This window comes from Micromys minutus, assembly GCF_963924665.1.
Source record: "Micromys minutus genome assembly, chromosome: 6".
In the NCBI taxonomy this organism is placed as follows: Eukaryota; Metazoa; Chordata; class Mammalia; order Rodentia; family Muridae; genus Micromys; species Micromys minutus.
The window spans coordinates 51,534,285-51,559,566 of record NC_137975.1 but is presented as its reverse complement, the minus strand read 5'-3'; the positions used below and the strand labels follow the sequence as shown (position 1 = coordinate 51,559,566).

Genomic DNA, 25,282 nt, shown 5'->3' with positions numbered 1-25,282 from the left:
GAGGATGCCTGAGACCTTTCTGAAGGGCTCATAGACCCCCATGTAATTCTGATCTTTCTCGATAGACCAGAGAAGCCCTACTCGGCCCTTCCTCCTCTCTGACACTTGGACTTCCACCCGATTCACTTGCTCCACATCTCCATCCCTAACGCCGAGATCGGCCACGGGGCTCAGGAAGAGCTACCGAGGGGCGGGGCGTTGGGCGGGGCTTCAGGGGCGTGCCCGAGTGGGCGTGGTCTGGGAAATTCCCCCGCTAGGGCGGGAGCGGGCGCTGCGGTCAGCTGAGCGGCGCCTGGCGGGTCGCGAGGCCGCGCGTCACTGTCCAGCTGCCCGGTCGCCGCCCCCTGGCCGGTCCCTGGCGGGCGTCGGCATCCAGAGCTTTGGGACAAGATGCCAACGAAGCTGTGACCTGAGAGGAGCGGATCCCTGTGGCCGGTGAGCGGGGCCGGGGGTGGCGGGCGCTGGCTGAGCGCGGCGACTCTCCCCATCGGACTCTACTCCATCCTGGCAGCGGTTGTCGCTGTCGCCGGCTCCTGGAGCCTGCCGAGGGAAGGGTGAAGAAGCTGGGGCGGCCCTCCTGTAGGACAGCGGTCCTGGGGAGGCTTCCGAGGCCCAGGCAGACCCTGACCTGCTGTGACAGGGCGGCGGGGATGGGAGTGGGGGTGGGAGTGACGGCCACCCCCCCCCACAGAGGACACCCCTCTTTCACCAGGATAGTAAAACACGGGTTTGACTGGCCGCAGGTGACTTCCAGTTCAAGTCACTGAGGTGGTTTGAAGGTGAAGTCCCAGGTTGAGAGTGATTAAGCAAGCAGTCAGTTCATTTTAAGAAGGAAGTGGTTAAGGTACTCACAAGGAATGAAGGTACTCTGAACGCGGTCGCCCACGAACAGTGAAGAATAGAGAGACCCCCTTGCCAAAGTGGCAGGCTTACAGAAGGGTACATAAACTGTTGTGTCTATCTGGGACAGTGTGCTATACCCATGCCTGTATATACACTCGGGGGAAGGGATGTGGGGAAGGGGTCACAGAGAGAGACAGACAGAGACAGTGGAGGTCAGATAATGAGAATTAATTTAATAAAGCTGGGTTTAAAGGAATTGTTTTTTACCACAGGCAATGTGTAAATTGGCAGCGGTAAACAAGCCACAGAGGAAAATGAAACCTAGCCCCTGATCTGGCCTGCACTATCAGGTCTGTGTAGGAATGTATGCCTGAAGTATTTAAGGCTGCAATGAAAAATAGTAAGGAGAGCCTCAAGAAAATAGTGTACGGCAGTAGTGGGTCACTTGCACACATCCAAAGCTGCCCTTTTATCTAAATCCACTTTGTTCTTTGGACCTAGGGAGAGAAGTTTGGAGCCCATTGTCCCAGGACTGATAATGGGGAAGAGCTAAACAGAACAGAGGTCACTGGCAGAGACTGCTCTGGATTTGATTGGACAAGGGAGGTTTCATTGTGAATCGTGTGCAAATTTATATACACTTAGCCGGTTTGAGCAGTTCTTTATGTAGTGTGCAACACCATAAAAGCAGCTACAGTTTTACAACTGACCTATAAATTGTGTATTATGTGTGGGGAGAGAGAGACTGAGACTCTCTTTTGTGAACCTGAAATAAACTTGAAAGGAATTGGCTATTGCCTTCCTCCTGGACGTTATTGAGCCCTCTCATTAAGTAGCACATAGTTGTTCTGACCATGAAATATACCTACTAATCCCCAAATTTGCTTTCCTGAAGTTTTGTTATAGAGACTTAGAATGTTGATGAAGTCTTTGGATTTTCTGGAAAGTCAAAATCCAAAAGAAAAGACATTAAGCCCTTTAAATTTTATTACATTTATTATTTCTGTGTGTTTTTGTGAGACGGCATTCATTCATGGAGACATGTGCTTGTCGTGGTGTGTTCAGGGGGACTGCAGGGGACAGTCTGTGAGAGACCCATGGATCCAATTCAGGCCATCAAGTTTGGCAGGAAATGCCTTCACTCAACAAACCATCTCTCTGACCTGTAAAATCTTTTTGTTTTGATTGGGTTTTGAGAAGGGGATCTCACTATGTCTACCTGGCTGCTCTGAAACTCATTTCTTAGACCAAGCTGGCCTTGAACTCACAGAGGTCTACTTTGCTTCTGCCCTTCAAGAGTTGAGATCAAAGGTGTGCGGGTCAGCATGCCTCCCAAAATCTCTTCTTAATTAAATTTATTAAAGCTTTCTTTGCTTCTGCTTTGGCATGTGTATGATAAAAAGATAATAGAATATAGATACATCCAGATCCTTTGCAGTGGGAGAGAAAAACAGTTCTGATTTTAAAAATAAGTTTTCAAAGTTGCCTTCAAGAATCTGGACGTGAACGAACATCATAGAACTGCGAGAAACTCATAACAGTCCTAACTTGTGGTTTGTGCTTGCACAGCAGCGAGCCCTTTACAGGTGTCAGATTTAAATAGACCTCATTAAGCTGTGCTTTATGTCATTTCAACACTTAACCCAGAGGCTGCTGTCTGCCGGTCTCTAGTAAGAAAAAGACGGAGAGAAAGGAGATGGTGTAAAACTGGCAGTGCTTGCTAGGAGGGCTGAGGCACCAGAAATGCAAAGGGTTCTTAGGTGCTCAGAAGCCATGCTTCTCCACAAAAATGTCATCTTTGAGCTAGACACTGAAATCTCCCCATGGACGTGTGCCAATGAGAGCCAGACCTTGCCCAGACCCAGGAGCACTGGAGAGAGACAAGGACACAGAGGTGACAAATGCATGGAGCCATGAGCCCTTTGATGTGGTATTTGTGGCTTCTTCACAGGAGGTGACATTGATGTGCATGGATAAGTACGCTCAGAACCTGAAAATAAATACAAACAGGTTACTCTCATAAACCTCAACTGCAGTGGGGTCGGAACGGAAAGAGAGCAATACTATTAAAATTCACTCAACAAGGGATCTGTTGTATATATCACAGTACTGGGGACAGAGCAGTAGACAAAATAGGCGAGAGTTGAACTTTACCAATCCTAGACCAAAAAGCCCAAAAAGCTTCAGCCTTTAAGGATGGACGGGAGATGGAAGCGTTTTGAAGGCAGAAGTGGCTGACATGGTGTTTGCTTCAGATTTGGGAGAAGGGGGAATAGAAGGAAACCTTACTCCCATATGTCTGCCTTCAAAACTGGGTTAAGTCTGTATTTTCCATGTATCAGTAGGGCACGGAATAGCCTTCCTAATAACATTCCTAGTAAGCAACAGTGAGACTTCTTTTACCCCAGCAGTGAGATGTGTATGTCTCCTACCTTTCTTTCCCAAGCAGATAATGCGTTAAGCCATCTGGTCACAGAATCTACTCAACCCCCCTTTAATTACATGTATATATTTATTCTGTCAGGACGGGTGTGAATGCACACATGCCATGGAACCTATGAGAAGGACTCAGGACAGCTTGTAAGAGTCAGCCCTGTCCTTCTGACCTGTGGATCCTGGGGATCAAACTGAGGTGATCAGGTTTGACATCAAGTGCCTTTAGCTGCGAGCCCTCTTCCTAGCCACCTTTAGCCCCTCTTGTGAATGGAAGCTACACTTTACCATAGCCAGCTATTGGTTCTCTTTAGGAAGCAGGTTTCCATTGCGTAAAACTAATGTACCAGGGCTGAAGAGGTGGCTTGACAGTAAAACAGTATTTGCTGCTCTTCCAGAGGACCTGAGTTCTTTTCCCAGTACCTACTTCAGGCAGCTCCAGGGAATCCAATGCCTCTGTCACCTGAAGGCACCTGCATTTACACTCACATACACACATGGGAACACACACGCCTTCACATAAATAAATAATAAAAAATAAATGTTAAAAAATAAAAATAAATAAATTGCCTGTGTAGGGAGTGAACCTGATAATACTTCATCCGTAAATCTGAAAACTCATTTACACCAGAGAAAAGGGACCTAGCTCATTTTGCATCCAGTGTCCCATGGATGGAAGTTGGCATACGGCAGATAATGCTAGGCACACGGCCTTCTGGCTGTCAGAGCTGGTCCTATAGTGGAAGAGACAGCGCCTGCTGGGGAAGAAGGGGCGGGACTTGGCTCATGTGTCCTATCACTCAAGCGTCTAAGCCCACTCTGTGCTACCATGTGTCTCCGGAACTGCACAGACATTCTTATACTGAATAAGAAGTCAGAGTAGATTAAGGCCAACTCAGGAATGAGATTATGCCCGTGTCTAAAGGTCAGGTTCTTACTCTAATTACTTGACCTCCAAGTAAAGAATATGAGTGTACATGGTTAGGGATTCGGGGAGCAGAACTAGGGAAGAAAAGCTGGAGATTTTGCTTCTGGCTTTCTCCCTTGCTAGTTCCAGGTCTTTCTTGTTAGTGAAATCTTGAAGAATCCTGTGATCCATTGTTAAGTGTCTTCTGATTGTTTACTCTAAATCTGGGTAAGCTGACACCCAGGCTAGCCTAGAACTTCTGAAATCTGGGTTAGCTATGTCACCCAGGCTAGCCTAGAACTCCTGGCAATCCGATTATAGGTTTGTACCATCACAATGCCTAAAAGATTTTGGCTTGCTAGTCTCATGTTAACTTACTTTTTCTCTCTCATAGTCTCATAGATGATAGATAGATAGATAGATAGATAGATAGATAGATAGATAGATAGATAGATATCATAGTGTATATACCTATCTATAGATAGATAGGATAAAAACTTTAGAGACTGTTTTGGTAAATAAAAGTGGTAACCTTTTATCCCACGCTAGTGCTGGCACCAGTAGGGCCACATGGCACTCTGGGATATCTTTATCTCAACGGCTGCACGCCGCCCCCAAGTACTCACAGACCTTGATTTCCTTTGACCAAGTCGGTTCACTCTGCCTCCCCTGGCTGCTTTTGATCCAATGGTCCATGACTGCCCAGCGTGTTGTTTTTATTCACTTTCCCTTGGTTGGTTGTTGCCAAGCCTTGCACACAGACATCCCAACTCCATGGCAGGCTTTGTACATCTCACCACTACACCCTCTTTTGAACTCAATTAAGTCGCCACGTCAAAGAACACACTAAAATACTCTGATCCAATTGGTATGATATAGTTTGCCCACCTAGATAAGTCAGATCATCCTGTACTATTCCACCCCTTATAAGATATTCATAACAACCTTTATCCATATAGAGATGCGCCAAGAGAAACATATACGTCTGCCTCCATGTTCTCCTCTTGAATCTTCTGCTTTCTCCTTCTCTCCTGCCTTACCAAAACTTTGTCCCCACCCCACTCTCTACTCTCCAATCATGTATCTCTTTGACATCAACCTACAAGAGACTAAGGGATTTAAGCATTCTGCTACTACTGTCTACCAGTAGAATTATCACCATATAGTGATAATTCATAGTGTTACCTTTAAAATACTCAAAATTCCTGAAACATCCTTTGAGACTTCCACTGTTACAAGAAACTGCTTTTAGTAAAATGGTGGTAGTATTTGAATGCCCACGTTTGCTGCATATGCTGGCTTCTTATTCACCACGACATTTGAATTATAAAATTAATTTTCCTAATACCATTTGACAACAGTGTGACTAGGTGAGTATGTATTTGTTAGAATGATCAGTGTAAAGGCAGGGCTGGCAGGGGGTACAAGGGTGAGGAATCTAAGCTTGCCTGTAGTGAAGGGTGGGTGTGGGGCTGTGATCTTTCTAGAAAGTTAAGTATATGTTTTGGAGTCACTGAGCTGAGAACCATGAGGAACATTACCTACCATAAGTCAGTAATTAGCCTGTGGAGGTCAGGTGCCTCCCAAAGCCACACCTTTGGCTGTTGGTACAACTGATTCTTCCATTGTCCTTCCTAGCAGGGCCCTGGTTTTTGTTTTGTTTTGTTTCCAGTGTCCTTGTAAAATCGGAGCAACCTGCACCAGGTATAGAATTATTGCTGGAAATGTTGGGACCAAGGCCATCATTGCTGTGGTTGCTTCTGTAGGCTTAGGAAGGTGCATATGGAGGTCAAGGAAGCAGAGGCAGCTAAGCCTTCTTCAGAAAGGTCTTCTCCCTCCCCTTCCCTTTGCCCCTTTCTCCTTCTCTGATTTGTTCCCTTCCCTCCTTCCTTTTCTTTTGATAAAACCATAAAGATATAATTTGTTGCTGGACCTAAGTGTGGTGGCATGCCTGTTACCCCAATACTGAGGAGGCTAAGGCAGAAAGTTTACTAGTTTGAGGCTAGCCTTAGCTACATAGCTAACCTCTGTCTCAGAAAAGAAAATAGAGATTGAGAGATATTAATTTACACATATAAGATAAAACTAAACACATCCTCTAGGTGTCTGTTTATTACATTTTTACATGTTAAATCTGTTGAGGTGGGCACAGTAGCTTCTCTTGTAATCAGCAGTCTGCATGTGGAGGCAGGAGGATCACCATAAGTTCAAGGGCAATTGGCTCTATATAATGAATCCTAGGCCAATCTGGCTATAGAATGAGACCTTGTCTCAAAAAGCAAAGATAAAAAGAAAATGAAAAGAGTATGTTGGGTATAGGTATAGGTCTCTAGAGTGCTTGCTAGTATTCATAAGTCCCTGGGTTCTGTCCCTGGCATCTACTTCCTAACACACAAAAATCTCAAATGTTTCTATAGCTTTCTCAGATTAAATACTTCAGGAAATGTTACTATTGCTCCAAAGGCGGGGGGGAGGGGGGCTGGTTTCATAATAGACTACAACATTTTTATGAAATGTCATTGTGTACAAAAATAAAATTTTAATTACTTTTTAAATGTATGTATATGCATGTTCACATATATGTAGGTGTACATGTCTAGGTGCAAGTCTGAAGCTGACATCAGGCATCTTCCTTGATTGCCGTCTATTTTATTTATTGGGGCAGGATCTCTTCACTGAACCTGGATCTCACAAATTCCAACAATGTAGCTGTCCACCTTGCCCTCGGGATCCCAGCTCTGCCTCCCAAAAGCTGGGATTACAAGAGGCCACCATGTCTTTGTGGCTTTATATGGGTTCTGGGGATGCAAATCCCAGTCCTTGTGCTTGCACAATGGGACTCAATCCCCCGGACCATCTCCTCAGACCCTTCATGGATTTTGCAGGGGCAGGTTTTCACCATGTAGCCCACAATGGTCTGAAATATGTGATCCTCCTGCCTCAGCCCCCTAAGGCAATGAATAAGGTTGCACCACCACACTCAGCTGCAAAAAAAAAAAAAAAAAAAAAAAAAAAGAATTTTATGGAAAGTCAGAAGCAAGGGCTTTACCCAGAAAGTGTGTAGGGATTGCATCTTAAATCAGTTCAGTTAGGTAATCTTGTATCCATGGAGACGCTGACAAGTGAGAATGCCTGGTGGGTGTGTTCCCTCTGCAAAGTTACCATCTTCCTTATGTACTTCATGGGATGCATTTCTTCTAGCCAGGTGCTTCAAGTAACACTGTGATTCACCTACAAGGTCTCCAGCCTAGAAGCAGTGCACCAGACCCTTGATTTTAGACAACCCACAGAGAGCCCAGGATCGTGCCTCCTGCGGGCAAAGAAAGCAGCTCTCTTCTGTGCTTCTGGCCTTATTCTCGTATGTGGGCATGAAGCGTGCACAAGTGATGTTGTGATGTGGTTGCACAGCAGGACGGGTGGTTCTCCTCTGGTCAGAACAGGGACCGGTTTCATAATAGACTACAAGTCAGTGGAGTCATGAAGCACCTTAATCACGAGCAAACAGCAGTCCGAGAGCACCAGTTAGAAATAAGATTGTGTAGTGGGGCTGTAGCTCAGTGGCGGAGCACTTTGCTAACATGCCTGAGGCTCTAGATTCAATTCCTATTGAGTGCGGAAGAGCTCACCAACCCGTTCCCATGGCATCAGTGGGCTCTCTGCTTCATCACAGTTGTGAGGTAAGCACCATCACATGATACCGTTTGTTGCATAGATAGATTTAAAATCACCTTATAATGAATTATTAGAGATAAACTTTTAAGTTTTTTAAAAAATATTTTATGTGTATGCGTGTCTGTGTGAGTATGTATATGCCGTGTGTGTGTGTCTGTGGAGGCCAGAAGAGGACATCAAATCCCCGAGAGCTGGAATAACAGGCAGTTTTGAGCCATCTGACAGGGCTTCTAGGAGCCAAAGGGGAGCGAATGCTTTTAAATGCTGAGCCATCTTGCCAGGCCCAAGAAATGGTGTATTTTAAGTCATCTCTCTGGACTTCAGTGATTTGCTTTTAGAGTAGGGCCATTCCTGATGGGAGTACCTATTATTTTTGTGAAGTATGAAGATATATATATATTGCCTAGAATATGTATGTGTGTAGCCAGTGATTGGGAAGATGCCTATGTTTGCCTGAGTGGTAGATGATGAAGAAGTGGAATCGGCATTTATTCTTATGTATGTGTTCACATTGTCGTGTGTATGAAATAAACCATATCCAAGGAAGTGTTTTCAGGATGTGCAGTGGTTAACAAGCTGCCTCGGTGTCTTATGTGTGCACACTGATGAATACCATATCAAAGCCTCAATAAAAATAAAACTTCACACTATACGGTTTCTGTGTTTTATAAGATGGTGTCACTGAGTAGTCCAGAGTCAGCAGGAACATGTCTGCAGGAGTGTTTCAACACATTGTGCCTAAGAATCCAAAAATAAACACTACCGTCTATTCCTTTTAATCAGAGATAAACTATGGAGATCTTAATGGTTTTTAATAAATACAAAATATGCAGGGTTTAATAGCTTTCAGTAAGTATAAACTACGGTTGTTTTAATAGCTTTATTGGGATCTAATTTCTAGACAATACAATTAATTCACTTAGAATAAAGATATGTGGACTTGCAGATCAGGGGATCCAGTAGTGATCCTTCGACAATGCTACAGACATTACCCTCTCGCCTCAGCTTATACTTCCCTTTCCCACTCCACCCCTTGTATGGTCTGGTGAAGCTGGTCAATGTTAACTGGAGGGAAAGCCAGCAACCCTGGGATTTTCTTCCTCTGTTCCTAGTGGAATTGTGGTCCTTTTAGAGGACTGTGGTAAACCATCAACAGCTATATTTTTAGCTTGTGGCTTTTCCATAGGACCGATTGCCATGTCCCATCAACCTCTGAGCTGCCTGACTGAGAAGGGGGACAGCCCCTGTGAGACCCCAGGAAATGGACCCTCCAATATGGTTCACCCCAGCCTGGACACATTCACCCCTGAGGAGCTGCTGCAGCAAATGAAGGAACTCCTGGTCGAGAACCACCAGCTGAAAGGTGAGCTGGCCGTCTGGACTCTGCACTCAGGAAACACAACCCCTTCTGAAGACTGCTTGTCAGTGAGGTCCTTTCCCAGCCTGTTCCCCTAGAGGGAAAAACAGCTCAGCAAAGACTTTGGGCAGGGCTAAGGGGCTTGTTGTTTACATCTGTTTACAGGTTAGACTAAAATGTTTTCTGTTTAGGAACTAAGAGTATAGATCAGTGACAGCATGCCTAACATCTGCAAGGATCTAGAACGGATCCTTATCACCATATCATACCAAAAATAAAGCACTCCATCTCAGGAAATAGGATAATGACAGTTACCCCTGTTTAAAAGGAAGTAGAGAGGATCTACTATAATGATAGAGTAAAGCATTCTGACCTAGGCATGATGGTGCAGGGCTGAATCCTAGATCTAGAACAAAGGCAGAGTGATTCCAAGTTCAGTGCTACCATGTGCCACATAGCAAGCTCAAGGCCCTCTTAGGCTACATACATAGTGAAACTTTGTTTCAAGGGAGGGGTTATATTCTGGTATCTCAAGCCATGGCTAGTCCTTAAACTTTGTAACCAATGAATGATAAGACCTCCCTCAGTCTCCTAGACTTGCAGTCATTAATAGGTCTTTACATCCCCAGGTCACTTTTTATTCAGGGGATCTTGTTGTTTTGTGACAGTGTCTCCTGTAGACCCGGATGGCCTCCAGCTCATTCTGTCTGTAGCTGAGACTGACTGTACCTCATTTTTCCACCTCTTGTCTCCCAAGTGTTGGGAGTGCAGTCATGAGCCACCATGCCTGGCCTTTCTCATGACCTCTAAGGACTCGCAGCAATGTTCTAGCTTGTCCGTTAGCAAACTCTGCTCACATCACTGTGGTCCTTTTTTCTGCTGACATCCCATCCAAGGCCACTCGAGAATGTTTAGATCCAGAGACCCAGGGTATTGAAATGACCGGAGGGGAGGGCTGATTCATGAGATTCCATCCATTCCCTAGTGGGTGACTCCCTCTCTCTGAACCCCAAACAGAAGCCATGAAGCTAAATAACCAAGCCATGAAAGGGCGATTTGAGGAGCTATCTGCCTGGACGGAGAAGCAGAAGGAAGAACGCCAGTTGTTTGAGATGCAGAGCAAAGAGGCTAAGGAGCACCTCAAGGCCCTGAGCCTTAAAAATGAGAGACTGAATGAAGAGCTCAGAAAACTAAAAGAGAAGGCAGAAAGGCCGTTTGAAGTGAGTACGTGATCCATCGTGGTTTTATGTCCCGAGTATGCACAGTTGCTATAAGACAAACCTTTTTTCCTGGGGGGGGGGGGATAGATGTTGTCTACTCACCCAGAGGAATCCCACAACAGACCCAAGTAAGGATTCCACCAAAGTTCAACTTGGTAAACCAACGAATTTTATTAGGGTTGCTTATAGGAGTATGACCGAAGAGGGGCTACTTACAGGAGCAGAGATGACCTGCAGCTCACGGTACAGCCTGCAGGCAGCTCATTTTATTGGTTTTTTTTTTTTTTTTTTTTTTTTTTTTGAGATTTATTTACTATATATATAATGTTCTGTCTGCATGTGTGCCTGCACACCAGAAGGAGGCACCAGACCTCATTATAGATGGTTGTGAGCCACCATGTGGTTGCTGGGAATTGAACTCAGGACCTCTAGAAGAGCAGCAGCCAATGCTCTTAACCTCTGAGTCATCTCTCCAGCCTGAGTCCTTTGCTTTCCTACAGGAAGGAATGTTTCTATCTTCGAGGAAACTGTTACACAATAGAAGGAGAATCTTCTTAGTCTAGACTGTCAGATCAAAACTTTCAATGGCTCAGGTTAGACTGGTGTTTTACATGGTCTTGGAAGCAGTGTGGTTTTGCTAGAAGCACTGCCTGGATCACATGTAAGCTCTGTTGGGGAAGGATATTTGGAAGGGCGGAGCTGAGGAGATGGCCTGAACGGAGGAGATTGCTTGCCATGCAGTCATGAGGGCCTGCTCTCTAACACCCATGTAAAATCTGGACTTGGAGATGCGCATCTGTAAATTCAGCACTAAGGGCCAAGATAAGCAGTTCCTGAACTTCATTAGCCGGCTAGCCAAATCAATGAGCTCCAGGTTCAATGAGAGAGAACTTGTTTCAAAAGAATAGGATGAACCGTGATCTAGGAAGACACCCAGTGTTGATCTCTTACCTCCATAATATATACCCACGTGTGTGTGCACCTTCACACACGGGCACATACCCACAAACATATAATTATGATGCCATCCCAACACTGTAAAGACTGAGCAGGTGGCTTGAGAGTCCAAAGCCAGTCTGGACTATGTAAAGAGTTCCAGGCCGGGCTGGTAGTGTGAACCATGGCGGGGGTTTAACACAAAGAATGGAGAACGCCAATAGCAGAACAAAGGGGAAGGTAAAAAGTTCTCTTATACGGTCTTTAATGACCAAACAAAAGGATTTGTAAGTTCCCACAGGTTGTTAGGAGAGCCTCGTGACTTAGGAAAAGAAAATTAACCTAATAATGTGAGATTCTAATGTTGTGGCCTTCTATTCCAGGCTTTCAGACACTTGTTGAAAGCTCTGTTTCCTTCCCTTCTACCAAGTATGGTTGTATACGACTTTTTAATTAATTTATGCATTCTTCTCTCATACAATATATCCTGACCCCAGCCTCCACTCCCCCCACTCCTTCCAGCCCTTCTCCCCTTTTCCTCTCCCTTCTCTCCTCCCCCTCCCCCAGATCCACTGCTCCTGCATGACCTCCCGAGGATGTCAACCAAACACAGCAAAACAAGATGCAATGAGACTAAGAACAAACTCCATATCAAGGCTGCACAAGAGAAAGCAAAAGAGTCAGAGATACCCCCACTCCCATTGTTAGGAGTCTCACCAAAAAACAAACAAAAAGCAAGCTAAGCAACCACAGCATGTAGACAGAGGACCTAGTGCAGACCCATGCAGGTTCTGAGCCCCTATGAGCCCTGCTTAGTTGATTTTGTGGGTTGTATTCTCCTGGTGTCCTTGACCCCTTTGGCTCTTATAATCCTTCCTCCTCCCCCTCTACTGTGGGGTGCTCTGAGCTCTGCCTAATGTTTGTCTATGGATCTCTGAAACATCTCTCTGATGACAACTGGGTTAGGCAGCAATCTATGAGTATAACAGAATACCATTAGGAATAGTCATTGATTTTTTTTTTTTTTTTTTTTTTTTGGCCAGTTGTATTTGTCTTTACCCTAAGTTTCTGCCTAGGAGAGTAGCTGAGCCTTTATAGCAAACATTCAGTTGCCCATGGAGATTAAGAAACCAGATGGACTAGTAGAGTCCCAGGCCTGGATTAAACCTTGGCTCTGAGGTTTCCTGGTTTGGTTCAGTTCTAACTGGTTACTCTTTGTCCCTCCTTAATTGAAGGAAGATGAGGATTGAATGAATTAATTTATGTGGAGCACCTAAATCAGCATTTGCCTTGGATCACTGTATCCATCCTTAACTGGGAATAGTGCATGTATCCTGAGCTTTTTGGAGCTTACTGGTGTGTGTGTGTGTGTGTGTGTGTGTGTGTGTGTGTGTGTGTGTACTATAATAGTTGATGTGTTTAGGCATACTTAGTTGGGGCAGAAGACTTACGAGATAGTAGACATGTGTACTATAATAGTTGATGTGTTTAGGCATACTTAGTTGGGGCAGAAGAATTACGAGATAGTAGACAAGGAAATTACGAAACTGAGCCTAACTTATAAGGACATTTTGTTGGTATTTTTTCTTATCAGTGATTGGGTTAATCTTAGATGCAAGTTGCTCTGCTCCCTTTCTTCTTCCCTTCCCAGCCCCTCTCTTCCCCACAACCTTACTGTGTAACCCAGGCTGGCCTCACATTTGCCTGAGCTTTTGCAGAAGCTGTTGAATCTTACTCTTAGATCAGAACCCTCCACTGTTCAGACTGCAGGGTGTTTTATGTGATCTGAGAAGTGGTTTTTGGCTGAAAAGACTGATTGCAATTCTAAGGATCATGTATAATCTCTGTGGAGGGGAAAGAAATGTGTAAGGCTTTAGCTGTATTAACCCTGCCTACAGCCATCCAATTTGGGGTTTTGGTTTTAGTTTTATTTGTTGGTTTGTTTTTTTTTTAAGACAAGGGTTCTCTGCATGGCCCAGGGTGTCCCAGATTTTTCTTTGTAGATTAGGATGACCTTGAACTCAAAGATCACCTGCCTCTGCATCCTAAGTGATAGGATTAAAAGTGTGCACCACCGTGCCTGGATGGTAGGGTGCTTTGTTGCTTTTTAAGTTTACCTAACAATCCATTCTAGGACAGTGTAATGAACTGATACATATCTGATCTCAGGACTCAAAAGACCGAGGCAGGGGGACTGCCACAAGTTGGAGTCCAGCCTGGGCTACATAATGATTTCCAGGCCAACCTGGGGTACATTGCAAGGTTCTGTCTTAAATAAACAAACAATAAAAATAAAACAAAAGCCAGGTGTGGCAATGTGAGCTTGTAACCCACACTGGATAAAGACGGGTATAGAAGGGGCTCCCTGGCTAATCAGTCTAGCTGAAATTGTGAGGGCCAGGTTCAGTAGAACAGTGTCTCAAAATAATAAGCTACAAATAAAAATAAGATGAGGAAGATATCCTGACACTGCTCTGACCTGGACTTTCACAGGCAATTGAACCTGCACATGTGTATGGATACACCATACACAAACACAAAAACAATAAATTTATGCTAGGGCTGGGGAATAGCTTGGGGTAGAGCACTTGCCTAGCATGCACAAGATCCTGAGTCCAACCCCTAGTACTGCACCAACAGCAACAAAGGCTGTAAGACTTCTGCAAAATATACTTAAAGAGGCGAAGAGTGAAGACTCCAGATAAGGCAAAGTCTTCGGAGTTCCCTGCCAAGTGCACTTCCTGGTTCAGGCTAAGAAGGACTCCACTCTGTACTCTAATTTTGCCCTTTTGCTTTGTTTTTCAAGACAGGGTTTCTCTGCATAGCCTTGGCTGTCCTTGGACTTGCTCTATAGACTAGGTTGACCTTGAACTCAGATTCCTGCCTATCTCTCCCTCCCAAGTGCTAGGATTAAAAGCTTGCACTGCTAGGCTGGTTTAAACAAGTTTACGTTTGTTTCCTTCTTGAGCCATTGCTGAATGCTATCACGTGGGACTCTGACCATTCCCTGCAGCCTGACTCCATGTTCTCTGGAAATTTGCTGGTTCCCCAGCAAGAACTAGTTCACAAAAGAGACTAACCCAGTGGTGTCACGGACTGTCAGGCTCACTTCTAATATTTTGTGGACCGCATGGTCTATGGTCAGAGAAAGCACACAGAAATGGAAAGACTAAAACTCAGTTCACCAATGGTGAGTACAAGTTTGGATTCACATATTTAAGTGACTTACTTAGAGAATCTATAGATGGTGTTTAACCGTGGTATTCATTCCCAACGAGAATAAGACTTCTCTTTAAAATTTTGTCTGAAATTTAAGTGAGTGTGAGCCAGATATGCTTCTTGTTATTCCAGGACTCAAGACTCAGGCTAAGGCGGGAGGATCATGAAGTCAAGTATAGCCCAGGCTGCTGCCTAAGTTCTTGGCCAGCCTGGGTTACATAGAAAGAGAGTAACTCAGAAAACAAATGTCTGTATATGTGTGTGTGAGAAGGGGGGTAATGCATGCACAGGTTCTTGTTTCTCCTGGGTATTTGTACTTGAGTTTGAAAGGGGAAGTAAAACAGCGTGTACTGTGCATTGAGGTATAGAGGTTTCCTGGGGAGAGAATCACATTTTTCTTTTGACCCAAGAAGACTGAGGCCAGTACTTTAGAGAGTCTGCTAGGATCACACCCCTGGTGGTCAGGGAACACAGACAGGTCTGTTCGCCCTATGCCCCAGGAAAAACGCACCCTGCCTGAACAGTCTTGTCCCCCGTTGTTGCTGTCCTGCAGTCATTACAAGGGGCTGAAGTCAACACACGTGTTTATACTTCGCGGTGTGCGGTACCACTTAATGTGCACCATTGATCTTGGATAGGTTGAGATTTAATTTACTCTTTGAGTCTTTTTGTCTCCCCCCCCCCCCCACCCAGATTTACCTTTATCAATCTTACAACACCAGCAAGGGTAGAGCAGCCAGCCGCTGGTGTCCTGGGATGGCCGCAGACCTTTCCTTATCTTGCCACCACTGAGCCACATGGCGTTCTGGGTGCTCTGACTTCTGGCTGCACATAATGACTGTGGGGGACATGGAGAAATGTGGGTGTGTACGTTGAATACATTTGAGACAAGCTAACACTGGGATGTGTCACTAGCCCCCAAATTCTCATTTTTATGTAGTATATCAGAATATGTTGTTAAATAACAAGGAGAACCTTCTACTTAGAACACAGGGAACAAAGATGTTAGAAAATTGCCTTTTCTAAAAATAGGTGTGGGGCTGGAGGAGCTGCTTAGGACCTGAGTTTAATCTCCAGAACATACATGAAAAGGCTATGCATGGTGATGTATATATATAATCCCAGTCCTGGGGTGCAAAGATGAGCTGGCTAGGCTCACTGGTCTAGCCAGCTTAGCCTACTCGGCAAGTCCTCAGCCAATAGTAGATCCTGTTTCTAAAAAAATCGAAAGAAAGAAAAAAAAAAAAAACAGAAAAGGTGAACTAGGTGGGTGGTACCTAAAGGACACCCAAGGTTTTCCTCTACCTTTGCACATGGCACACACACACATGCACGCACAAAACAGACAAAAATAAAAGCTGGGCCTAGTGGTACATGTACACAATACCAGCACTTGGGAGGTAGAGGTAGGAGATTCCAAAGTTCTGAGTTCAAGGTCAACTTGAGCTACATGATATTCTGCTTTGAGAGAGAGAGAGAGAGAGAGAGAGAGAGAGAGAGAGAGAGAGAGAGAGAGAGAGAGAGAGAGAGAGAGAGAGAGAGAGAGAGAGAGAGAGAGAAACACATGAGAACAACGCTCTGATGGGGATGCTTGGCCATCAAGTTTACTAGCCAGACCTTTGGTTTGATTTGCATAATTGCCTCATTCCTGGTCTTCCCAGGACCTGGAAGGTAGCTGCAGGTCTCCCAGAGCCGACTTGGAGCAGGAAGTGGAGCAGCTGAGGATCCAGGTGATGCGCCTTCAGGCTGAAAAGGCGGACCTACTGGGTATCGTCTCAGAACTGCAGCTCAAACTCAACTCCAGTGGCTCCTCTGAAGACTCCTTCGTGGAGATCAGGATGACCGTAAGAAAACTGTGGCTCTTCTTACAGGAAGCAAAGGTCTAAGTCCCCTCTAGACGTATGAAACACCTGAATGTGTTGCCAATGCAGCGGATCCCAGCAGCGAGATTCCAGTATAACAGAAATAAATTAGCTCCCATTTTTTAAGTATAGCATGCTTAACAAGGTTTGTCTCAACTGAAAAAACATACCACTCAGCTTTTTGATAAAAGATTAAGTCTCCACCCTAACTAAACATGTGCTCCCAAGTTGGACTGACTGCTCTGAAAACAAACAAAATGTTCCAAACAGAAGCCGTAAGCATAAACTCTGTCTTTGGGGGGGAGGGAGACAAAGTTGTGTAGAAGTGTGAGCAGATATTTGGATGGCTTTTAAAGAGCTTGAATTATGTTTACGCACGTGAGCGCCTGGCAGGGCCTGGTCTCCTACGATGTGGGTCTAGGGGGTTGAACTCAGGTCATCAGCCTTGGTGACAAATGTCTTTACTCTGAGCCACCTCACCAGCCCTGAGACTGCATTTAACTGTGTTTAATAGACTCTTTCCAGAGTCTAGTGAGGAAGCATGGTAATAAACAGTAAGGGGGGAGGGGGGCACCCTCTCGGAGGCAAAAGGGGCAGTGGCGGGGGGGGGGGCGACACCTGGAACATAAATAAAATAATTTAAAAACTAAGAGAGACTGAAAGGATGGCTCAGGAAGGTGTTTGCCACTGACTTCCCAGGGTTGTCACCTGCCTTGCACCTGAGCCATGGCACAAGCACACACCCCCACCCCACCCGGCACACTCCCACACACATACAAATCGTAATAATAAACACCATCTCAGTGATTTAAAGGACTGACTGTGTAGCTGAACTGGTGAGAGTGCTTGCTTGCAAATTAGAGTAGGAAGCAGGCTTGGAAGCCTGGGGGGGGTGGGGGGGGCACGTGAAACAATTACCAGGATTTAATGTCAGCGTGGCTGAGCCAAACAGTGAGAAGTAAGACTAATGGAGATGAAGTGGCTGTTAAGTGTGGCCAAGCCAGTTGCCACTGTCATAAAGTAAATAGTTCGGCAGAGAGAACAACTCTGGAGGTAGACTGAGGAGATCTGCTCTTTACCCCCCTGCCAGAAGCCATGGTTTAGCTTCTGAGAAGAGAATTTGAAGCCAGAGGTGTCAAACTGATGTTCTGTGAATTGGCCAGCTGAGGCAGTAGGTACCCCACCCCTGAGCTCCCCCAGGGACCCCTTTGGATGGGTCCCATAACAAAGGAAAGCAGGTGAGTAGGCTTGGGAGGACCTCTCCTGTGCTGCTAAGAGACATCTGAAGTGAGGGTGAAACCACACCAGGACAAAGTCCTTCAGTAGAAGTGTCATTTCCACTTTGTCAAAGTTCATTATCTGATGGAGGGAGAGATTAAAGAGAGAAGTGTACTTTGTAGATAAAGCCAGTGGTGAGTTGCTTCATTAGCTTATTGAAATGGAGCCAGCCCACAGATCCTGTCAGTCTTAGGGACTTTGGTTCCCTAACAGGCCGCTGGTGCAGGCAGACGTGTAATGGCCGCCCACTTGGCAAAGGCATGGCCTTGTCAGCCAAATCTGTGTTTGTGGGGTTGGCTCGAGTGTATTCCAGTGCAGGAGACTGACCTTCATGCCTTAGCTTAGATATTTATAATCTTGCCAGGGAGTGCAGGCCCTGGGGAGAGTGTTTTCTGTTTCATTTGAGTGTCCCAATTTAGATCCTATCTCAAAGAAAGGCTGACTGAATATTATCCTTGAATGGAAACTTTTGTCTTTCTTTTGAAAGGGTCTCTGGCTTGCAGATATGTGGTGCTCAGTTGCTTTCTTCTCTGCTTTCACAGGAAGGAGAGACTGAAGGGACGATGAAGGAGACAAAGAGCAGCCCTAGACCCACAAGAACAGACTCCGTCAGCATGTAGGTGCTGGGACTCCAGTGCCTTGTCACTTTGAGCCTGTCACTGAGGGTCAGACATGATGAAGAAAGGTTACTTTGCTTTTTGAGGCAGGGTTTTGCTCTGTGATCCAGGTTTGATCTGAACCTGCAACTACCCTCTGCCTTAGCTTCCCAAGTGCTAACATCCATTTTCAATGGTATTTAATGTCGCAACTCAAACTGGCAGAGAGAATGGAAACAAAGTCCAGTGCCTCTTAAAGGCTGACAAATGCTGACCTCTCTGTTATAGAGGTGTTCCTCTGTTAGACGTGTAAGCACATTCACCCTCAGTCAAAAAGGTGTGTTCCTAGTCAGCAGTCCTGTGCTTGATCAATTGTCAGAGCTGCTTGAACAAAACAGGCTGCCTGGTTCCTAAAGTGTGACACACCCTTTTGCATTTTCCTGTTCTGATTATCGGCCACAGTAACAGATGCTGGTGCTTTTCTGAGGCCGTGGCTATGAAAGCTGTCAATATGTATGTGTATAATATGTATGATGGAGCGGGAACATGCCACAGTATACACGGAGGCCACAGGACAGTAGCAGCAGTCCTCAACCCGTGATTTACAACCCCTTTGGCAAATAGCAAAGTATGACTAGGAAGTAGCAATGGAAGTGATTTTATGGTTGGGTTACCACAGCATGAGGAACTGTAAAGAGTCTCAGCAGTAGGTGGAGAAGCACAGGTTTATGGTCATTTATTTTCTGTACTGTGTGGGTTCTGAGGATCAAACTCAGGCCATCAGGATTGGTGGCAAGCGCCTTTACCCACTGAGCCATCTCTTCTCAAAAGTGCCCAGGTTCTTACCTTTGGAATCTCAAGTCTGCCTGTCCCAAGCAGATTCTAGGAAGCAATAGGTAATGGAAGGGCCTTGAGCAGAGGCAGTAGAACTAGGTCCTGAACTTCTTGGTTCTTGAAGGTGGCATTACCCAGAGCTGGTGGTTTGCCCCATCCTATGTGTGCAGGCAACATCGGTCCATTTGCCTGTCAGCTTGCGCTGAATTTCTCTTACGTCACAGACCTTTAAAGCCATTTTATATATTTGATAAATATGCATGGGGAATGACACAGAAGAAGTAAATCAACATTTTTTTAGGCCTGTCCCTATGTTCTCCTGTCAGGAAGAATGTAAATAAGACAATAATCTTTTACCGAAAAGAGTAATTAGTATAAGAGAATATTATTCCTGTTTTTAGTATTTTTTTTCTTTTGGTTTAGAAGTCAACTTTCCCCAAATTGCTGCTTTTAATATTAAGACTTTGCCGGGAGCAGAGGAAAGAAAAACTGTATTTGGAAATTTTTAAGCCACTTCTGGTTGACTTATTTTCATATGCAGAGACCATGTCCCCTTTCAAGCCAATAGCTCTTAACCTTTATGAGGCTGCTAAGGTCTGAGGTTGGTTTCTAGGCTCGGGGCTCCGGCGCTGGAGTCTAATCCTGGCGTTCAGATATATGTGAGCCTAGCATAGCCTGAGAGACTAGCTGCCGTTCTTGGCGTCTTCCTCATCACTCCGAACATTCCGTTACTGGGCAATGCTCACAGTTGCGTGTTTGTCGTGAATGTGCTTCTTGATAAGATTCAGAAACATAGAAAAGCACTTGCCGGTAGTTTCTACGTATCTCTGCTTCATGGGAAAACCAAAGCCAGAGAAGTTTTGGTTCCCTTGCCTCACAAAGGTGATAGTATCTAAGAGGCTGGAGTGGGTAGTGTCCTGAATGGACCTGAATAGTCAACCCAAAGTCATCTCTGAAGCTGATCCCTGGAGATGCTGAGCTGTCCCTGTGGATTCTGTGGCTTTGTGGACACAGTATATCTTTGAAGTGGGTGCTTACATTAAGAGGTTAGCTTCTCTGAAGCATTGTTAGTCCCCACAGCCTTCCCAGCATGCGTACAAGGATTAAGTCAGCCATGCTTGGCGGGGTCAAGGGTCCCATACTGAGTGTGCCATGGTGTCTTTTTAGGAGCAGATGTACAGAGGATGCCAGGACGTGTGTGGAGTTTGAAGAACTGACTGTGAGCCAACTCCTGCTTTGCCTAAGAGAAGGAAACCAAAAGGTGGAGAGACTTGAAATTGAGCTCAGAGAAGCCAGAGAAAGGTATGGCCAATTAACGTGCAAAATGAAAGGCTTTGGTAGATAAAGTAAGGTGCCATGGGAGGCAATGCACGGGGCTGTGTGCCCACTGCACAATACAGTCTTAGGACATTCTCCCCACACGTGGGCCAGTGCCCCTCGGCATTCACTACCCAGTTCTCCCAGTGTCTTGGAGATCGCTGCATCTTGCACAGTCATATATGGACTCAGACAGTCTGGTCTTCTGGGATGAACTTTTTTTTCACCCTCTTTATCCACAATGTTCTGTTTGCCAGCACTCTGTCCTTAAGGCAGGTGAGTGACAAAGAAGACTTGTATACTCAGCAGCTTGCCACTTATATATTTCTAATCTTTCTTTCTGCTTTCAAACAAAACAAAACAAACACGGCTTTCTCCTGGATACCAAAGGTGTATAGTTCTTTAGAGTATTGTTACTGGGTCAGGCCTGCCTCTGAAGAAGGAAGGTGCACGCCCCACCTTGAGTACCCTGGAAAGGTTCCTTGTTCGAAGACATTGAACTTCTTGCGAGTCAGCTGACCCAGTGTTTAACAGGATAAGCTAGTAAGTAGTTGTGGATACTCCTGTTCTCTGCATGGGTACCAGGATAGCGGCTGCTTCTCAGACAATGCAGGGCTAAAGCTCAGAAGCATCAGAGACACATGGTCAGCAGCCTGATTGGCACACACACATTGCAAGATGCTGTATCTTCCTGAAATAACTGAGCCAGTCTTCAGCCTTTCTCCCTAATCACTGGGAATAGGAATATAGATGTTGTAAATTTAATCTTTCTGAAAAGAAAATTGGGTGATATATGGGAGAGAGGAGTGGATGTATGTGTGCCTTTCTGTCTTGGCATGTGTGTAGCGTTCATGTTTCACCTAATTTATTGGGTTTTCTCAGGGTTTGTCCATCATTTGGGGGTTTGGGTATTATTTATTTGTTATTTTGTGGTTCTATTGTTTGGGTTTTTTAAGACAGGCTCTTGCTGTGTGGTCCTGACTGGCCTGGAACATGCTGTGGTAAACCATGCCGATCTCACAGACACCCCCCTCTGCCTCTGACCCCTGCGGGCTGAGATTAAAAGTGTGTGCACAGCCTCAACCGATTGAATTTATATTTTCTAAATAAGCCAGTAAGGAGAAGAGGCTGTATATGAAATGCAGCCCTTGTTTTGTTTTGTTTTATAAATCAAAAAATAACAAGAGAAAGATGACCCAAAGTGAACATTTGCCCAAGAAAATTAAGATAACTTGTAATTCACATATAGGTCAAAACCTGTGCCAAATGTAAACCGTCGTACAGTGTCAATAAACCCACCCTCCTGAGAGTACCATCTGGTGCCTCGCCCATGTATTCAGCCTAGCCAAAGGGGCAGTACCCGCATACCAATTAGGGTTGACAGTTTGTAACAGAAAAATGATAAACAAAAATGACTACAGACCTCCTGTGGAGAGCACTGTTTGGCAGGAGCCTGTGGGAAGCAGTGCTTTGAGCGGCCCTTCCACACCCATTTCCGGCTTCTTAGTCATGTCCAGTCCATCTGCTTGCTTCTTTCCACTTCCATGGATAAGGGTTGAACTGTTATTAACTTTTTGAAGATTTTAATTGTGATCGATTGACCTCTAGGTATGAATGAGGAAGACTGAACTGTCTTGCACAACCATCAGCCGCCCAGTACATGCATTTCTAGAACTTTCTCTACCTCTTGTTCCTAGCTGAAATCGATAATTTTTGAGCTTGCTTCTTGTAAACTACAGAAATGGTTTCCACCTATAGTTCTGGGTTGTTTATTTTATCCCAGCCTTTTGTCAGGAACCCACTCCTGAGATAACTTTGAAGTCAGTGCTGAGATAGTGCCATGGCAACCAAGTGTCAACATGGAGGGCAGGAGAGATGCTCAACAGTCAAGAGCATAGACTGCTCTTCTGGAAGACCTAAGTTCAGTCCCCAGAACCGACACTGAGTGACTCACAACTGCCTGTAACTCCAGTTCCAGAGATCTGCTGCTCTCTCCTGACACCTGCATTCACAGACACACACACACAGAGAGAGAGAGAGTGTGTGTGAGTGTTAAAAGTGAAGTTACCTTACCCTCAAAAATAGCACTGTGGGTCTTGAAAGGGATGTTTAGTTGTAGCTCCAAGTTTTCCCAGGGAGGCAATCTCTCAATTACATGCAATACACCATGACTCAGATTGTTCTTAAAGAATCTTGGTTCCACTACATTGTAGTCATTTCTAAGTCTCTTAGACAGCATCCTATGAAATTCCTCAGCTCTCCTCTGTTCGATCCCAGTTCCTTAATCCAATGCCTTTCTTACTCTTTCTCCCCTTAATAAGTACACTGTATCTCTACTGACTTACTGAGGAAGACTGGGAGAGGAGATTGTTTTGTAAAATCTGCTTATCCAGAAATCTTTCCCCTTTATACTCAGTGAACAGTTTGGCTCAGTGGAGACCTCTTGGCTGGCTGTTTTCCTAGTGACCTTTGAAAGCTTTGCTTCCTTGTGTTTGGCTTCTGGTTTTACTGCTGAGAAATGTATTGCCCTTCTCATTCTGATTCTTTTCATATGGAATTTTATGGTGCTGTTTTTCCTCACCCCTGCAAGTTTATTGTTTGTCCTACAAAGTCTGGAATTTTTCACATTTGTGTTGAAGCTGTTTTTCATTCATTTGTTCTAGATATGACTGAACCCTCTCATTCTCCAAACTCCTGGTCTTCTAACCTTAGAAAACAATTTCAGATTAATGTAGGGATGGATTACCTCTTAACTTTGTCCTTAATCATTTTTCTGGAACCTGCTATCATATTATTTTAGATAGACCAAGTCATGTGATTTTTCTTTTCTTTCTTTTGTTTTTGTTTATTTGCTTGCTTGGTTTGGTTTTTGTTCTGTTTTTCAAAACAGGGTTTCTCCGTGTAGCCCTGGCTATCCTAGAACTCACTGTAATTAGACTGACCTCAGACTCAGAGAGATCTGCCACTGCTCCTGAGTTCTGAATTCTGGAATTAAAGGTGTGCATAGCCATAGCCAATGGTTTGTTTGTTTGTTTGTTTGCTTGCTTGCTTTTTAAATATTTGTTTATTTATGTATTTATTAATTATGAGTACACTGTAGCTGTCTTCAGACACCAGAAGAGGGCATCAGATCTCATTACAGATGGTTGTGAGCCACCATGTGGTTGCTGGGAATTGAACTCAGGACCTCTGGAAGAGCAGTCGGTGCTCTTAACCACTGAGCAATCTCTCCAGCCCCCAGTGTTTTACTTAGCCTGTGTTCCTTTGTGCCCTCTGTGTTCTCTTACTTTCTTTCAGCTGACCAATGCCCATCTTTTTATGGTGGCTTAATGTTTATATTTTAATGATTGCAAATAACTCCTTGGGTCTCTAGGAATGTTAGTGATAATCTCTTCTCTACACTGATCTGTTTTCAGTGCAGAATATGTTTTATCCCAAAATTTCCCTCAAATGTTCCTCAAACGTCCCATGACCTTGGTTGGTGGAGTTTAGGCATGAGGCGAGTCATGAGCTACTTGAAGCTTTGGAAGCAGCTGTAGGAAGACTCCATTGGGCAGTTCTTTGGCAAGGCTTTGTCCAAAACTTTAAATGTTTTCCTTTTTCCTAGCCCAGTTCTACAGAAAGATGCCTCCTGTCTCTTGCTTTAGTTAGCAAGGAGAAAGGGGGCAGGGGGAGAGCTTCATCCTCTAATACAAATTCCTATAAGTAGAAAGCACAATCCCTCAAGTGCTGAACGTCCCTGTATCCTAAGCCCCTTGTTTTATGATTTTCTAGGTCTTTATCCCCCATCCTGAGGGTATACATGGTATCCCCAGTGCCCAGGCCATAAAGGGTTTCAACAGTGTGACTTATTGGCCCTCCCTACTCTTGGTTTAGGGTCTGGCTTTCTTAGCACACTAAGGCTGCCCTATTCGTTCACTGCTGCTGCTGGCTCTTTGCTCATGCAGGCATGTGGCTGTTTGAAAGTCGTATTTGTAGGATTTGCAGTGGGAGAAAAAATACATGCATACATGAAACCTATGTGCATATATTTATGTACTGGAGATTGAGGGCAGGAATGCAAGCATGCTAGTCAGGGAGTCTACCACTGATCCACATCTCCAGCTCTAGTTTTGCTCTATATTTTGATACAGGGTCACATGAAGTTGCCGAGGATGACCTTGAACAACTGCTAGATCTCCCAGGCAGCCTTTAAACTTGTGACTCTCTTGCCTCGGGTTCCCAACTAGCTGAGATTTCAGACCTGCACCACTCTGCCCAGCCAGTCCCCCACCTTTAACCACAGTCCCTCTGCTTCGTCTGTATTGAGATATCTGTGTTCTGTATGAACTCATCTTAAGTCATAGCAGTTCTAGTCAGCATCAGGATAATAACAAGATGACTGCTAATAAGACAGAAAGAGACACTGAAATCCCCGTCTTCCCCAGGCTCTGACAGCGTGCATTCCAGTGCTGCTGCAGCTGCTTGTCCTGTGTACCTAAATAGAAAGTCAAACTTCTCTACAGTCTTATGTCATTGGCTGTTGGGTTTTTTTTTCTTTCAGAATTTCAGATTTTGAAAAGAAAGCAAATGACCATTCTGTGATTGAGGCCCAGACAGAGGGGAGCACAAAAGAAGAAGAGGAGGACAAAGACCCAGAGAGTGTGGGTACAGCATGTCACGTCTCTGTCATGCCCCTGTCACACCCCTGTTGGTGATGTGGCTGCTGGGTTCAAGTCTTATGATGCTATTTACCTTAGAAATGGAAATTTGTTACTGAATACTTTCTACTTCTCTTTCATTTCCTTATCCTGGATTCAAAGTGCATA

At 44.9% G+C, this 25,282-nt stretch overlaps 1 protein-coding gene across 4 annotated transcripts in view; it reads left to right on the top strand.

Annotated features, from left to right (window-relative positions):
* The first annotated feature begins 295 nt into the window (after window positions 1-295).
* The window catches only part of OPTN (optineurin), a 39,406-nt gene continuing 14,419 nt past the window's right edge, over window positions 296-25,282 (top strand). For 3 of the 4 annotated variants that reach the window (XM_080918595.1, XM_080918594.1, XM_080918592.1), the window contains exons 1-7: window positions 296-435; window positions 9,042-9,218; window positions 10,230-10,432; window positions 16,249-16,431; window positions 18,270-18,343; window positions 20,325-20,459; window positions 25,018-25,117. In XM_080918595.1, coding sequence (XP_080774721.1) covers window positions 9,053-9,218; window positions 10,230-10,432; window positions 16,249-16,431; window positions 18,270-18,343; window positions 20,325-20,459; window positions 25,018-25,117 — 861 coding nt within the window. In that variant the 5' untranslated portion in view covers window positions 296-435; window positions 9,042-9,052. Of the gene's footprint in view, window positions 436-3,372; window positions 3,476-9,041; window positions 9,219-10,229; window positions 10,433-16,248; window positions 16,432-18,269; window positions 18,344-20,324; window positions 20,460-25,017; window positions 25,118-25,282 lie in introns of those variants that run through there. The other variant, XM_080918593.1, reaches the window with a different exon arrangement.